Source organism: Monodon monoceros, unplaced genomic scaffold, assembly GCF_005190385.1.
Source record: "Monodon monoceros isolate NGI ecotype Baffin Bay Population unplaced genomic scaffold, NGI_Narwhal_1 Super_Scaffold_13, whole genome shotgun sequence".
Taxonomy (NCBI): Eukaryota; Metazoa; Chordata; class Mammalia; order Artiodactyla; family Monodontidae; genus Monodon; species Monodon monoceros.
The window spans coordinates 22,897,927-22,915,004 of record NW_021703769.1 but is presented as its reverse complement, the minus strand read 5'-3'; the positions used below and the strand labels follow the sequence as shown (position 1 = coordinate 22,915,004).

The following is a 17,078-nucleotide window of genomic DNA, read 5'->3' as shown; positions in this document are numbered from 1 at the left end:
CTCATTTTGAACAGTTTATCACTTGGGACCACATGGTGAAATTGTTTTTTCCACAGATACAGATGCGATTAAAGACACTTGAGAGTCTTTCCAGAGAGAACTGCTCATGTGTGTTTCTCCAGTACCTGCAGTTCCTGGTGGATAAATGTTTGTTGAATGAATGTTGAAAAAAGCTCCTAGCACAATGCCTGGAATATAATAAGGGCTTATTAAATGTTTTATCTCTTCTTCTCCTTCCTGTTCAGCAGTAATCTATCTTGAACCTTAACCCTTTATAATGTGTCTTTTAGAATTCCTACTTAAAAAGATTAAGATTTTATAAAGTATGAAATGCATAAGAAAAATGACGTATATTTCTTGCCTCTCAGATTAGAAAATATTAAAAGGGTTGTGAAAACCCAGTTGTCAATGTACTACAAGGATGTATTACAACAGGTTCTGTTATGCACTGTTGGACAGAGTGTAAACTTATCTAACATTTCCAGGGGCTTCCCTGGTGGCTCAGTGGTTAAGAATCCGCCTGCCTAATGCAGGGGACACAGGTTCGAGCCCTGGTCCGGGAAGATTCCACATGCCACGGAGCAACTAAGCCCGTGCACCACAACTACTGAGCCCACGTGCTGCAACTACTGAAGCCCGCGTGCCTAGAGCCCATGCTCTGCAACAAGAGAAGCCACCGCAATGAGAAGCCCGCACACCACAGCGAAGAGTAGCCCCTGCTCACCACAACTAGAGAAAGCCCACATGTAGCAATGAAGACCCAATGCACCAAAAAATAAATAAATAAAATAAGTAAATTTATTAAAAAAAAACAACTTATCTAACATTTCTGGAGGGCTGTTTGGAAATATGTATCAAAATTTAAAACATGCATAATACCTTTAGGAATGAATCCCAAGGAGATAGTCAAGCATAGGTATTATATTAGGATAAACTGGATTAAGCCACAATTATTTTTAAAATCCTCAGATCTCAGTGGATTGACAAAGTATATTCCTTCCTCCCACTACCTGATCATAGCAGGTCAGCAGGAAGCCTTACTCCTCATGGTCACTCAGGGACCCAGGTCACATGGAGACATGGGCCCTTCTTGACCCATGATTCAATGATCAATAGAACAGGAGAAGGTAATATTGAGAGTCAAGTGATGGCTTTTATTTATTTATTTATTTATTTAGGCCTAGCTGAGCGGCTTGCAGGATCTTAGTTCCCCAACCAGGGATCGAACCCGGGGCCCCCGCAGTGAGAGCATGAAGTCCTAACCACTGGACCACCAGGGAATTCCCTGGCTTTTAAAGTTTCTACCCAGGATTATCACAAGTCACTTTGCTAAGGAAATTGGCCAGAGTGGTAAGAAGGCCATGCCTAATTCAAAGGGTAGAAAAGTATAATCCTGCCATGTGCCTGGAAGGAGAACTCAAGTACTTGCCTTAATGACCACTACGGGCATTAAGATGTAAGTACAAGGTTATCAGTTAAAAGTTGCTGTCCACTGCAGGTCACAGTATTAATAGTCTAGAATTAAGCAATCTAGTGCTAGAACAGCTGTCCTAGGAAGTCATCAAGAACCCAGACCCCTTCTAGCTTCTCCCTTCATCGTCCATAGTTTATGGCTTTCATCCTAATGGCGACAGCATGGCTGTTCCACCTCCAGCCATCACATCTGAGTTTCAGGCAGAAGGTAGTGGGAAGGATAACCATAGCTTTCCTTGGAGATTTATCCATCAGTCTTCCACTTAAATCTCATTAGCCAGAATTGAGTCACTGCCAACCCCACTGTAGGAGAGTTTGGGAAGGTGGTGAGTTTTTTTAAACTGGAGATTTTGTTGTCCTGAACGAAATCAGAGTTATATATAATACTGGCAAATTAGAAACAACTAAATATTAATCTTCAAAAATGTTTTCTTGAGGTGTAACATATATGCAATAAGGACCTCAAATCTAAACTTTTACAGCTTGATGAATTTTTACATATGTATACCCCTGTGTAAGCATCACCCAAATCAAGATCGAGAACATTTTCAGTACCTCAGAGGCTCCCTTATGTCCTTTCCTAGACAAAATGCCCCCCCACAGGTAACCACTCTTCTGACTTCTGTCACCACAGATTACTTTTGCCTATTCTTTAACTTTGTGTAAATGGAATCGTATCGTATGTGCTCCTTGTGTCTGACTTCTTTTGCTTAACTGAATATTTATTTTTAATTTTATGTAAATTATGGCGTACATAGAATAATATGCAATCATTAAAAACAATAGCATAGAACCATATTCCTTGGCATAAAAAGATGTCCTTGATATATTATTGAGCTTTTAAAAAGGTTACAAGAGTCTGTTTTACATAAAATGACTTATTTATGAAAAATTGTATTTATACATCTTATATGCTTAGGGAGAAGAGTTTGAAATAACATTCACCAAAGTGTTACCTTTGTTATTTCTGGGTGTTAGGATTAACATAGTTTTAACCTTCTCTATGTTCTTCTTTGTTTGATTTGAATATTTTTTAAACTTTTAGTTTTGGAATGATTTTAAATTTACGGAAAATTTGCAAGAACAGTACAAAGAATTCATGTATAACCCTAACCTGGCTTCAACAATTACTAACATTTTGCCACATTTGCTTCTATATATATGTATATATTTTTCCTGCCTGAATCATTTGAGAGTTAAGTATCATTCATCATATTCATTTACCCCTATATACTTAAGTGATTATTTTCTAAGATCAGAAATTAACCACAGAATAATTTTTGAAATCTAGGAATTTAACATTGATATAATATATAATCTATAGTCCATAGTCAGTTTCACCAATTGTCCCAATAACATCCTCAATGGTGATTTTTTGTTTTTTTAGTTCTCAGGCCTCTTTAGCTATTTGAATTTTTTATGATGAGTAGATAACATTTTCATTTTTAAAAAGCACCTGAAACCACTTGCATTAAGCAAGTAAAACAAAAGAGAGCTTATCTTCAAAGCCCAGCCTACCTGGAGCTGGGGTTGACCCTTCTGCTCGTGTCTCTTGACTGTCCAGGGCAGCTGTGAAGTGCTGCAGTTGATAGACCTGGCGACCTCACCCTTCTACCACAAGTGGATCTGGCAGCACCTACAGCTGATAGACGACAGACCTCCAAACACCCACCTCAAGGGTAAGCCGACATCCACATCCGGCAGCCCGCAGCACGGCAGGGGGCGCCTGATCCTGTGGGTTCTCAGTGCCTGGTCCACAAAATCTTAGAAATCTAGAGCTGGAAAGGCCTGGCAGGATAGACATCCTTCTTCTACCAGCTGTGGAAACCTGGTCCACATGGCCCTCCGAGGTGAGGCTCCTGCCCACCCCTGCAGCCAATTTCAGCCTTTCCCCTTTGCTTCAGGTTCTCACAGGGAGAGGGGTGGAAAAAAGAGAGCTTGGAGCTAGACAGAGCCAGGTTTGAATACCACTGATTAGCAGGGTGATTTGGGTGAGTACTCAAGCCTCTGGGCCTGGTGCCTTGGGGTCTGTCACTGGTGTTGTGGTTAAGAGCATAGGCCCAGGGCCAAGCTATGATTGAATTCAGGGTCCTTCTCTTACTAGCTGTGTGGATACTGGGCAAGTGATTCCATGTCCCTGCACACCGATGCCCTCAGAGTGTGTAAAATATGACTCATGGTCCCTGCCTCATAGGCTTGTTATAAAATTAAGCAAATGAATATATAATGCTCTTAGAACACTACCTAGATGCATTAGTATATAGTAGATGTTCACTCTCATCATCACACAGGTTACTAGGAGCGCTGAATCAGATCATGTGTGCACAGGGCCTGGGAGGTGCTCAGCAAATTTCAGCTCTCTTCTCATGTCAATTCTTTTTTTCTCTCTTTTCCATTGCTAATCCACCAGAGAAAAAGCCTCATCCCACACATTTTCCCCCCCCATTTTTTTTTTTTTTTACTGTGGCAAAATACACATAATGTAAAATTTACTATCTTAACCATTTTTAAGCACACAGTTCAGTGGTATTAAATATATTCTTTTTCTTACCTGCCTTCTTTTGGACTATTTTGTATGATGCCATTTCCTTTTCTCTGTTGGCTTATTAGCTCTAACTCTTTGTCCTTTTATTTTAGTGGTTGCTTTATAGTTTGTTGAACATACCTTTAACTTATCACAGGCTACCTTCACATGATATTATGCCACTTCACATACAGGATCAGAACCTTACGACAATATACTTCCATTTCTCCCTTCTCAGATTTTGCGCTATTGTCAAATATTCTACCTTCACATATGTTAAAAACCTTACAATACACAGTTGTCACTTTTGCTTTAAACAATTATCTTTTAAATATATTTAAATAATAAGAACAAAAGTATTTTATATTTACCTATGTGGTATCATTCCTGATGTTCTTCATGCCTTTGTATAGGTCCAGATTTCCATTGTACAATTTCCTTCTGCCCAAAGTATTTCCTTTAACATTTCTTTCAGCTTTTCTATGTCTAAAAATGATTTTGTCTTAATTTTTAAAAGAAATTTTTTGTTGGGTATAGAATTCAAGGTTAACAGGGTTTTTGTTTGTTTGTTTGTTTTTGCTCAATATTTTAAAGATTTGCATTAAAGTCTGTCTTCTGGCTTGCATTGTTTTCAATAAGAAGTCTGCCAACCTTCTTATCTTTGTATAACCTCTTTGCATAACTTTGTATATCCTTTGTACGTAATAATGCCTTTTTGCTATGGCTGTTCTCTTTTCTTCCAGTTTTATTGAAATATAATTGACATACAGCACTGTGTAAGGTTAAGGTATACAGCATAATGATTTGACTTAAATACATCATGAAATGATTACCACAATAAGTTTAGTGAACATCCATCATTTCACATAGATACAAAAGAAAAAAAATTTTTTTTTCTTGTGATAGCTCTCAGGATTTACTCTCTTAATAGCTTTCGTATATAACATACAGCAGGGTTAATTATATTAATCATGTTGTACATTACATCTCTATTACTTAGTATTTATCTTATAAGTAGATGTTTGTACCTTTTTAAAAATTTTTATTGATTTATTTTTGGCTGCGTTGGGTCTTTATTGCTGCCCATGGGCTTCCTCTAGTTGTGGCAAGCGGGGGCTCCTCTTCGGTGCGGTGTGTGGGCTTCTCATTGCGGTGGCTTCTCTTGTTGCAGAGAATGGGCTCTAGGCATGTGGGCTTCAGTAGTTGTGGCACGTGGGCTCAGTAGTTATGGCTCACAGGATCTAGAGCACTGGCTCAGTAGCTGTGGCGCACGGGCTTAGTTGCTCTGCGGCATGTGGGGTCTTCCCGGACCAGGGCTTGAACCCATGTCCCCTGCATTGGCAGGTGGATTCTTAATCACTGTGCCACCAGGGAAGCCCCAGATGTTTGTACCTTTTGACCACCTTCATCCAATTCCCCCTCTGCCCTACCCCCTGCCTCTGGTAACCACAAATCTGATCTCTTTTTCTATGAGCTTGTTTATTTTTGAAGGGTAATTGACCCACGACACTATGTTAGTTCCTGGTGCACAACATAGTGATTCGATATTTCTGTACATGGTAGAGTGATCACCACTGCCTTGCCCTGGTTGGTTTAAAATTTTTCTCTTTATCAGTAGTTTTAAGGAATTTGGTCACACTGTGCCTTCACAAAATTTTTGTCATGTTTCTGTGCTTGGGGTTCATTTAATTTTTTGGATCTTTGGGTTTATATTTTTCATCAGATTTGGAATGTTTTGACCATTAAAAAAATTTTTTTTCTATCTTTCCTTCTTTCACCTCCACTTTGAGGACTCCAATCACATGTATATTGGACTGCTTGAAGTTGTTTCACTGATGCTCTATTAATTTTTTGTTGTTGTCTTTTTTCTCTCATTTTTGATCATTTTTATTGCTGTGTCTCCAAGTTCAGTAGTCTTTCTTCTGCATTGTCTAATCTGCTATTAATCCCATCCATGTATTTTTCATTTCAGACCTTGCAGTTTTCATAGCTAAAAGTTTGATTTGGGTCTTTTTTTTTTTCTTAAATAATTTCCATGTCTCTGCTTAATATACACACAATTTCCTCTTTGGAATACAATTATAATAGCTATTTTAATGTTCTTGCATACTAATTCTGTTATCTCTGTCATTTCTGGGTCAGTTTCAGTTTATTGTTTTTTTCTCTTTATATGGTTCATATTTTCCTACTTCTTTGCATGGTTGGTAAGTTTTCACAGAATGCTAGAAACTGTGAATTTTGGGTGCTACATATTTAAAAATTCCTGTAAATATTTTTGAGATTTGTTCTGGGATGCAGGTAAGTTACTTGGAAATATTTTGATCTTTTAAAGACTAGCATTTAGGCTTTGGTAGGTAAGATCAGAGCAGTGTTTAACCTAGAGCTAATTTTGCCCCATTCATGAGACAAAGCCATTCTGAATATTCCACAGGTGTCCATGACTTGTGAGCCTTTCTATTCTAGCTGTTGAGAACAGGAACTATTTCTGGTCCTGTGTGAACTCTGATTATTTATCCCTCTAAACATTTTGGGTGGTTCTTTCCCCAGCCTTGGGTAGCATTTTTGTATCTATTACTGCGTAACAAATTATCCCAAAACTTAGTGACTTGAAACAATATTTATTATCTCTCAGTTTCTTTGGGTCAGAAATCTGAGCATGGCTTAGCCAGCTGCCTCTGGCTCAAGTTCTGTCGTGAGGTTGCAGCTGTCTGCCAGGGTTGTGGTCTCATCTGAAGACTCACTTGAGAGGGACCCACTTCCAAGTTCACTTACGTGGCTATTTCCAAACCTTGGTCCCTCACCTTGTGGGTGTCTCTACAGAGCTGTTTTATGACACGGCAGCTTGCTTCCCCAGGAGTGAGAGAGAGCAACACAGAGTATACCCAAGGCAGAAGCCTTTTAAACCTAGCCTCAAAAGTGATATCCCATCACTTCTGCTATATTCTATTTATTAGCATCAAATCCAGCCCACACTTAACGGGAGGATAGTACACAAATGTGTGGCCATCAGGAGGTGGGAATCACTGAGGGCCATCTTAGTGGCTGCCTAACCACTGGTGGTTTCCTAACATCATTCATGTATTGCTCAGTACTCAGCTGAGACCAAAGGGGACCCTCGGAAGATCTTCAGAGTTCTCTCTTTGTGCAACTTTCTCCTTTCTGGGACTCTGCTCTGTGAACTCCAGCTGCCTTGTCTTCCCTGGACTCACTTCTGTCTCATTAATTCAGAGAGATTGCTGGGCTCCTCCTGGGTTTCCCTTTCCGGCACCATTGCCCAGAAGGTCTCCAGGTGGTCGGCTGGGGCAAGAGTAGGGCTCAGCCCATTTGTTTTCTATCTTGCAGGGATAATGGTTCTTCGTGGCATGATGCCCAGTGTCATGAAAGCCACGTTTTTCATGTATTTAGCCCAGTATTTTATTAGTTTCAGGTGGGAGAGTAGTCCCTGTTACTCTGTTTGGCTGGAAGCAGAAGTCTAGATCTATGGTTCTTAATAGCTGAGTTTTATTCTCTTGTATGGATATACCACAATTAAACCAATTACCTTTTACAGATATTTTGGATTATTTCCAATTTTTTGCTATTACCCTACTGTGGTGAATTTCCTGGTGTGTTTATCTTTGCATACTTGTGCACAGAAACATACTGGATAAATTCTTAGAATTACTGGATCAAGTATTTGGTCCAGTGTGTACTGGCTATGCACATTTAAAATGTTGATAAGTATTGCTAAGATGCCTTCTAAATAGGTTGTACTTAGGGCTTTTTTATATATGCTTTGTTTTTCTAGGCCTACTCCTTGTGTAGTTCGAGTTTATTTCTATTAACATTAATTTTAATACCAACACTGGAGAGGTATTTTTTTTTTTTTTTGGTCATGCTGCACAGCTTGTGGGATCTCCATTCCCCGACCAGGGGTTGTACCCAGGCCACGGCAGTGAGAGCCCAGGATCCTAACCACTAGGCCACCAGGGAACTCCCAGAAGATCTATTTTTTAAATCAATATCATTAAGGTTTCATTTTCATACAATAAAAGATACACACTTAAAGTGTGTAGTTCAATGAATTTTAACAAATTTACATCTGTTGTAACCACCACAGTCAAGTTATAGAACATTTCCATCACCCCCAGAAGTTGCCTTATGCCCCTTCCCAGTCAATCCCTATCCTTCACCCCTGGCCCTGGGCAACCACCGATCTGCTTTCCATCACTATAGGTTACGTTTGTCTTTCCTAGGGTTTCATGTAAATGGAGTCCTATAGTATGTACTCTTTTGTATCTGGTTCCTTTCACTCAGCATAGTGTTTCTCAGTGGTATTCTCTTCGAGATCTTTTTATTTTTTAAAAAAATTTATTTTATTTATTTTTTGGGGGGGGTTGCGTTGGGTCTTCATTGCTGTGCGCAGGCTTTCTCTAGTTGCAGTGAGCAGGGGCTACTCATTGCGGTGGCTTCTCTTGTTGCGGAGCAAAGGCTCTAGGTGCATGGGCTTCAGTAGTTGTGGCGCATGGGCTTCAGTAGTTGTGGCGCATGGGCTTCAGTAGTTGTGGCACATGGGCTTCAGTAGTTGTGGCTCACGGGCTCTAGAGCGCAGACTCAGTAGTTGTGGCTCGTGGGCTTAGTTGCTCTGTGGCATGTGGGATCTTCCCGGACCAGGGCTTGAACCCGTGTCCCCTGCATTGGCAGGCGGATTCTTAACCACTGCGCCACCAGGGAAGCCCCATGTTGGAGATCTTTTTATTAATGCTCACAGAGGACCTATTATGTTCCAGGCACTGTGTTAGGCATAGCACATACTTTATCTGTAATGCTTACAATAGTCCTAGGAGGATTCCAAGAGATTGAGACTTGTCCAAGGTTCTATGGCTGGTCACCCATTTATTTTTTATTGCTCCTCCTGCCCCCAGTCCCAGTTTGAAAGCCCAGATAAATGTGATCTGTTAATGGAAAGACATGAGCTTTGAATCAGAAACACCTGAGTTCAAATACAAGCTTCAGCCCTTTCCTGGGTGTTAAACTCTGCTTCTCATTTTCTCTCTTAAATTAGGCTAATGACATTTGTCTAGATGTAATGGATGTAAAGGCTCTCGGTCAGGACCTGGCACAGAGGGACAACAGTGGAAGCCACAGTGTTTTTCTTTCCTGTTTTTCTTAATTCCCCTGTGCATCAGACTAGCCACACAGGAGATTGTGATATACCTCCAGACACCACCAGCACAACCCTCATGTATGCAAAGACCCATTAATGGGTTTTCCTGTGCTTTCTCTAATAGATCTGTCTCCTGTGGAGAGATTTAAGGAATTCCAGATCAGGTCATATCCTGTACAGGATTTTAGTTTTCTGAAACTTCTGCATCTCCGGAAAGCCCAGGAGCAACAGGGATCCAGCTTCAGTAGGAAGATTAAAACCTCTGGAAGTACTCTCCCAAAGACTTTGGGCCCAAAGATCAAGTAAGCTTTGCCCTTGACAGATAGAAGGGTCCAGGTTCTGGTTGAAAAGGGGGATATAACTTACAGGGCAGAATGTCAGGGATGCTGGGGAGGGGGCGGAGGTAGCAATCACAGCTTGACCCCAAAGGTTGGGATGTGTGCAGAAGGCAGCCTCCAGAGGTCCTCTAGGTTTGATATGGGGACTGCCTTCCCTGCCTCCAGCTCACAGGGCCTCTTTAGGGGGTGGCTGCTTCCTTTCTCAGGGAACCCATCTGAAGAAGAAGGGGCAGGACACAGTTTTTGGTGATGACATTCTGTTTGTATATCACTGGGCCTTTTTGACCCTGAGCTGCTTTTTTTAAACCTCTTTATTGGAGTATAATTGCTTTACAATGGTGTGTTGGTTTCTGCTGTATAACAAAGTGAATCAGCTATACATACACATACATACCCATATCTCCTTGACTCTGAGCTTCTTAAGGAAAGTCTGCTCATTTAAGGGAGGCAGTAGATAAGTGCTTTGGAGTCAGTCCAATCTGGGTTTGAATCCTGGCTTGGCCACTTATTTTAGCTCTGTGTCCCTGTGCAAGGGACTTGACCTCTCTAAGCCTCAGTTTCCTGGTCTGTAGCTAACAGCATCTAAGTCTCAGTTTGTTGTAAACCAGCAAATGATAATTATAGCTAACACTTATGGAAATGACTCTGTGCCTGGTACTGGATTATCTAATTTAATTCTCCCAACAACCCTACAAGGTAAGTACTGCTATTATCACTCACATCTTTCAGGTGAGAAAACCAAGGTACAGGGAGAGATTAAGTTACTTATTCAAGGTCACACAGATAGAAAGTGGCAGAGTCAGGATTCAAACCTGAGCAGCTTGTTAGTGCTCAGTCTTGCTATCTGGTATGATGGTCGTGACAGAAACAAGGTGGATGCACAATGAAGGCTGTGCTTTTTGCCTTTCCTGGAGAGGAAGGGACACTCAGTGGGCACTGGCCTAGAGGCAGCTCAGTGCCTGCCCCTTCATTACATATGAAGTAAAAATATCATACTAATAATGGCATCAGTGTCACAATCTCCCTGGTGCCCCCGGGGAATCCTTTGCCTGTTAACATTTCCAGCCTGCTTACCTCCATAATGAGCACCCTGTGGTTGCTTTGTTCTTTTTACCTCTGATGGATACTCTTTCCAAAGGATCCAGTGTTTGAAATCCCAATCCTAGTTCTTCTGAAGGTAGAGATGGAACAGACTTAGTTTCTCTACTGTAAATAGTGAGGAAAAAGAGGACAGGCTGTCCCCACAGTAAAAAATAAAAGACATATGCTGGGCATGTCCTGGGAGGCAAGAATGGAAGCCTACCTTGTGTATATGTTGGATGAGTTCAGCTATGCTCTCAGCTAATGAATAATCCTTTCCCTGCCTCTAATCCAGATAGCATACTTTGTCTCTTCCTTCTACCTAGCCTGAGACCAAAGAAAGCACAACAGGGTTGCCTGTGTAAAAATCACTCCAACGTGAACAAAGTACCGAGTCTACAGATCACTCAGGGAAACCCGTTTTTGTGAACAAACAAATGAAGCCATCTCTTCTCTGCCTGCCTCTCAAGAAGAGCCCCAACCTCCGCTGTGTCCCCAGGGGGACAGAGCTTACTCTTTCTCAAACTAGTCTTTCCATTTTTAGACAGCTCTGACTTAGAAATCCCTTCCTTGTGCTGAGCATTAAGTCAGCCAGCCTGGACTTCTCACCCATCAGGCCTGGCTCACGTGCATGCCTTCTCCCTATTAAACCTCTCCAAATCCTGACAGTTTTCTCACCACCTGGGAGAAGGGAGGGGCGATCTCAATTGAATGGGGGCTGCTTATCCAGGGCTTCATGAACTGGCTGTGTTACAAATGAGTTCTCTTTAACAAGGTGTCAAATTTCAGATCCAGGTGTCCTCATTTCATCGAGTGTCCCATGATTGATACGAAGTATGGTGATCTCCCCAAGGAGGCTGCAGTGGGGGCCTACGTGAAGATTCACACCGTGGAGCAAGGAGAAATCTTGGTAAGTGTGCAGAGAGCCTTGTTCACAATAGAGTGTGTAACATGAAGGGCTGGGGGTGCTAAGTAATGAGAGTAAATGTTTAAAATCATCCTGTTCTAAATTCGGTGATATTAAGGAATATTGTTTGATTTTTTTAAGATATGATAATGGTATCGTGGTTATGTTTTTTAAAGAGTCCTTATGGGACTTCCCTGGTGGTCCAGTGGTTAAGACTCCGCACTTCCGTTGCAGGGGACATGGGTTCTATCCCTGGTTGGGGAACTGAGATCCCACGTGCCACGCAGGGCAGCCATAAATAAATAAATAAGAGTCCTTACATTTAGGAGATACATATCCAGATATTTACAGATAAAATGATATGATATCTGGGACTTGCTTTAAAATAATCCAGGAACAAGGCAAGGATGTCCCTTCTCACTACTATTCAACATTGTTTTGGAAGTCCTAGCTAGTGCATTAAGAAAAGGAAGTTAAACACATACAGGTTGGGAAGGAAAAAATATAGCTGTCTTTGTTTGCAGATGACATGATTGTCTATATAGACAGTTCTAAAGAATCAAAAAAACAAAACAACAACAACAACAACAAAAAAGAACAAATAAACTTCCTGGAGCTAATAAATGATTATAGCAAGGTCACAGGGTATAAAGCAATGAACAATTGTAATTTGAAATAAAAAACACAATGTCATTTACAATAGTAACAAAAAATGAAATACTTAGGTATAAATCTAACAAAATATGTTCAGGATCTATATGCAGAAAACTATATAACTATAATGAAAAAATTCAAGGAAGATTTAAATAAATGGAGAAATATTCTATGTTCGTGGACTGGAAGACTCAGTATTGTTAACATGTCAGTTTATCCCAACTTGATGTATAGATTCAATGCAATCCCAATCAAAATCCCAACAAGTTATTTTGTGGATATTGAAAAACTAATGCTAAAATTTATATGGAAAGGTGAATATAAACAAACTGATAAATCCATACAATGAAATATTATTTGGCAATAAAAAGAAATTAGTGGGGCTTCCCTGGTGGCGCAGTGGTTGAGAGTCCGCCTGCCGATGCAGGGGACACGGGTTCGTGCCCCGGTCCGGGAAGATCCACATGCCGTGGAGCGGCTGGGCCCGTGAGCCATGGCCGCTGAGCCTGCGCGTCCGGAGCCTGTGCTTTGCAACGGGAGAGGCCACAGCAGTGAGAGGCCCGTGTACCGCAAAAAAATAAATAAATAAAAAATAAATAAATTAGCTAGGGAACCATGAAAAGACATGGAAAAATTAAATGAATATTTTTTTTTTGGCTGCACCAAGTATGGCTTGTGGGATCTTAGTTCCCCAACCAGGGACTGAACCCAGCCCCAGCAGTGAAAGCCCAGAATCCTAACCACTGGACCACCAGGGAATTCCCTAAATGAATATTTCTAAGGGAAAGAAGCCAGTGTGAAAAGATGAAGTATTGTATGATTCTAATTATGTGACATTTTGGAAAAGGCAAAAATATGGATATAGTAAAATGGTCACCAGAGGTTTGGAATTCAGGGGGAGGGATAAATAAGTAAAGCACAGGGGATTTTTAGGGCAATAAAATTGCTCTGTAATTATTGTAATGGTGGATACAAAACATTAAGCATTTGTCAAAACCCATAGAACTTTACAGCACAGAGTGAACCTTAATGTATGCAATTTGTAACAACAACAAAAATCATTTAGGAGATGGGGAGGGGATCCCCCAGGAAGAAATGCAGACTGAGGAGAGAATCTAACACTATTACAAATCTATGAACCAACTTCAGTGAAGAGGATGGGAGAGAAGGTCCTGACCTAAGTAACTTTGGAGATGAGTGGAGTCTCTAAGACTGAAAACAAAAGGAACTGCACATGAGCATTGTACTCTATGACAAAGTGTTTTCCATGGGTGTGTGGATTAACAATTCTGATACTGCTATATGTGTATACTGAAATGTATCAATTAAGTAAATGAATGGCAGAGGGTAGGAGCCAGGTTTTTCACCATTGGAGTGGAAATATACAGATATGCAAGGGGAGGAGGCTAGAATGATCCATGTGGTAATGGATTAGAGTTGCAGACATCATGTGAATTTATGTCTATCGTAATATAGATACAGATGGTTCCATAAAGAAATATTTATAGGTATATGTATAAACATGTATCTTTTGCTCTGTTAGCCGACAGGGCCTAAAAGAAATGACACACACCAGTAGCAATGAGCACACATAGCGCCCAGATCTTGGTTCCTAATACCATTCTTCAAAAGAAACAAGGGCTCTTTGGTTGAGTCTAGAACCAGGACAAGATATATATGAGTGAGCCTGGAGCCTTTTGTAGTGCCAGGAAGTAAGGATGTGCTGGGGAGAAAATCCCTACATTGATGGGAGTGGGCATATCAAAGGAACACAGGGGCCAACTGAAAGAGCTCCCAGTGGCCAAAGCTGGAACAATCGGAACAACTAAATAAAGTAGTATTGGATTATAACCCAAAGTACAAAATAAACATCTGTGAGTACATACTGATATAATGCATAAATAATGAATAAATTAATAAACAGGGGAGAAAAGACAAATCTCCCATGCAGAAGAATTCCAAATAATTTATGTAGACACTCTGCCCTAAAAGAGAGGGTATATAACTCACCGCTCCTTCGGTGTGGGCTGCACATAGTGACTTCCTTCCAAAGAGTACATGATAGAAAGGAGGAAAAAGAGAATAATTTCACAGAGGAAAAACCATTGAGTGAGCAGTGCTTCCTCACTCAGGTGATCAAGGCCAAGATCAACAGTAATAAATCATGCTGATAGTATGTCCCCTTAATATGAGATTATAAAAGTGGGATGTGGTGTGATGAAAATGGCACGCTCTTCCCAATAACCCATAACCCCAGTCTAATCGTGAGGAAAATCAGACAAATTCTAATAGTGGGGCGACCCAAGAAATACCTGACCGGTACTCCTCAAAACTGTCAAGATCATCATGAACAAGGTAAGTCTGAGAAAGTGCCACAGCCAAGAGGAGCCTAAAGGGACATGACAATTAAATGTAATGCTGTGTCCTGGATAGGACTGTGGAAGAGAAAAAGGAAATTTAAATAACTCGTTGGCTTCAGTTATTGATTATGTATCCATATTGGTTCATTAATTGTAACAAAGGTATCACAGTTAATGTGAGATCTTAACAGGAAACCGAGGGCAGGGTATATGGGAACTCTGTACTATCTTCTCAATTTTTCTGTTAAGTCTAAAACTGTTCTAAAGAAAAGTCTATTCATGAAGTCATTACAGTTACTGTGACTGTGAACTTGTATATTTTCCTCAGTGATCTATACGCATCTCTGTAGTAGGGATTGTCTCAGAACCCAGCACAGAGACTGTCAGTTATTAAAATTTCAATAAATATATGTCCATGAATAGAGTTCCATTACTCATGGAAATCTGGTAAATGTATGTCAGGAGCTCACAGAGCCAGAATCTGAATCTGAAACCTGAATCTGAAAGTGTTGAATAATATGAAAAAATAAAGGACATAAAAAAGGAAAAAAAAAAGTCTATTAGGGCTTCCCTAGTGGCACAGTGGTTGAGAGTCCGCCTGCCGATGCAGGGGACACGGGTTCGTGCCCTGGTCCAGGAAGATCCCACATGCCGCGGAGCGGCTGGGCCCGTGAGCCATGGCCGCTGAGCCTGCGCGTCTGGAGCCTGTGCTCCGCAACGGGAGAGGCCACAACAGTGAGAGGCCCGCGTACCGAAGAAAAAAAAAAAAAAAAAGTAATTATCCAGGGACATCCCTGGCTGTCCAGTGGTTAACACTTCGCCTTCCAATGCAGGGGCTGCGGGTTCGATCTCCGGGGAGCTAAGATCCCACATGCCTTGCAGCCAAAAAACCAAAACATTAAACAGAAGCAATATTGTAACAAATTCAGTAAAGACTTTAAAAATGGTTCCCTTAAAAAAAAAATCTTAAAAAAAAAGTAATTATCCCATAGTGGAGGGGGGATGTATGGGTGAAACAAACTTGGCCATGAGTTGACCACTGTGGGAGCTGGGCCATAGGTACTGGAGCTGGGTGGGCGGGTGAGCTGTACGGGGAGGGCACGAGGCCTCCTGGTGGGTAGCGATGCACCTCAGTCTTCCTGGAGGTGGGGGGACTGTCTTCTGATGTATTGTCATCGTTGTTGCCATGAATCTCCAGGGTCCTCACCCAGTGCTGTGCTGAGCTCTTAGTGCTCCTGCTCTGGCCTGTGCGCCCCCCCGAGGCAGGGAGGTCAGCCCAGCACTGTCTGGAGCCCCAGGCCCTAGCACAGCCCTCAGTCAATACCGCGTGAATATTTCCGAGCTTTTCAGCAGCTCTTATTTTTGCTCAGTAAAACTCTGCCTTCTACAATTTTTTTTTTTTTTTTTTTGCCTTCTACAATTTTTAAGGAGCTCCGACCCCCCGCTTACCCATCCCCCCAAGAACAAACAGAAATCAGCTTCCTCGCCACATGGTGGCCTCTTAGGTATTTAAAGAATGCTGTTTTGTTTTTCATTCAGCATCTGTGCCCCGTTAATTATTTTCTTATGCAGGGAAAACATTCCTCCATTCCTTCAGTCTTCATGTGATATAGTTTCCAGCCTTCTCACTTCCGTTTCCCTGCAGTTTCAGTGTCTCAGAGTGAGGTGCTCAGGACTGGACACAGGCCACCTGAGGCCAGGCACCTGCCGTGCATGCAGCCTCGTGGGCTGCCCGCGGAGGAGCCAGGGTGCCTGGCACCCTGGGTGCATGGAGGAACCACAGGGCAGACAAGGCATTGCTCACTCTGGTAGAGGGTGACAGGAGCGGGAGGCTGTGGAAGATGGAACAAGAGGGACTTGGGACTTGATTCTCTAAGCAATCCTGGAAGGCTCGGAGCAAGGCCCTGACTGCCTCATTCACCACACAGGACCCAGGGCAGAGAAACTCCCACCACCAAATATTCATTAACGAGATCCTGTTGAAGAAAATGCCTGTGATGTGCCTTTGGTAAAATTCTGTTCTCCCTGCTTTCAAGGCCCTGGCTTCATTTGCAGGAGAATGAATGGTAACAGCTGTGACTGTATTCACCTACCAGGAGGTGGGAGATCACATTTTCCTTTGGAGGCAGGAGTGTAGAGCTGAGTCAGCCCTGGAAACAGCAGAGCTTGGGGCCTGGAGTAAAGAGACCCAGCTTTTGAGCCAGGGGGTGTAGGGGAACCAGCTTCTCCAGGGAATAGGCGGGCTGAGGCCTCAGACATGGCCAAGACTGGGCAGAGCAGCAGGGAGATGGCAGATGGGCCACCTCACATATTGTAGTTTTTGCTTCTAATTAGCTTGCTGTGTGGCCTTGGGCAAATCACTTTACCTCTCTGAATCTGAACCCTCATCAGAAAATGAGGACATTCACCTGGGTGAGCTGCTGACTCTAATGTTCTATGATTCCGTTGGAGCATTCACTCAGCTGATATTTCTTGAGGATCTATCATGCTCCAAGCATGGCCCAAAGTGCCACTGTGGGTGAGTAAACTGACATTATTCTTGCCCTTATGGGGCTAATGATCTAGCCTGGAGACAGACAGTAAACAGATAAAGCAG

The 17,078-nt window shown here is 41.9% G+C and overlaps 1 protein-coding gene across 1 annotated transcript in view; it reads left to right on the top strand.

Annotated features, from left to right (window-relative positions):
• Positions 1–17,078, top strand: part of CNBD2 (cyclic nucleotide binding domain containing 2) — a 67,663-nt gene that overhangs the window by 35,143 nt on the left and 15,442 nt on the right. Inside the window, exons 9-11 of the mRNA XM_029222395.1 lie at positions 3,038–3,152; positions 9,268–9,445; positions 11,351–11,471. Of these exons, the coding sequence (XP_029078228.1) occupies positions 3,038–3,152; positions 9,268–9,445; positions 11,351–11,471 (414 nt within the window). The remainder of the gene's footprint in view (positions 1–3,037; positions 3,153–9,267; positions 9,446–11,350; positions 11,472–17,078) is intronic.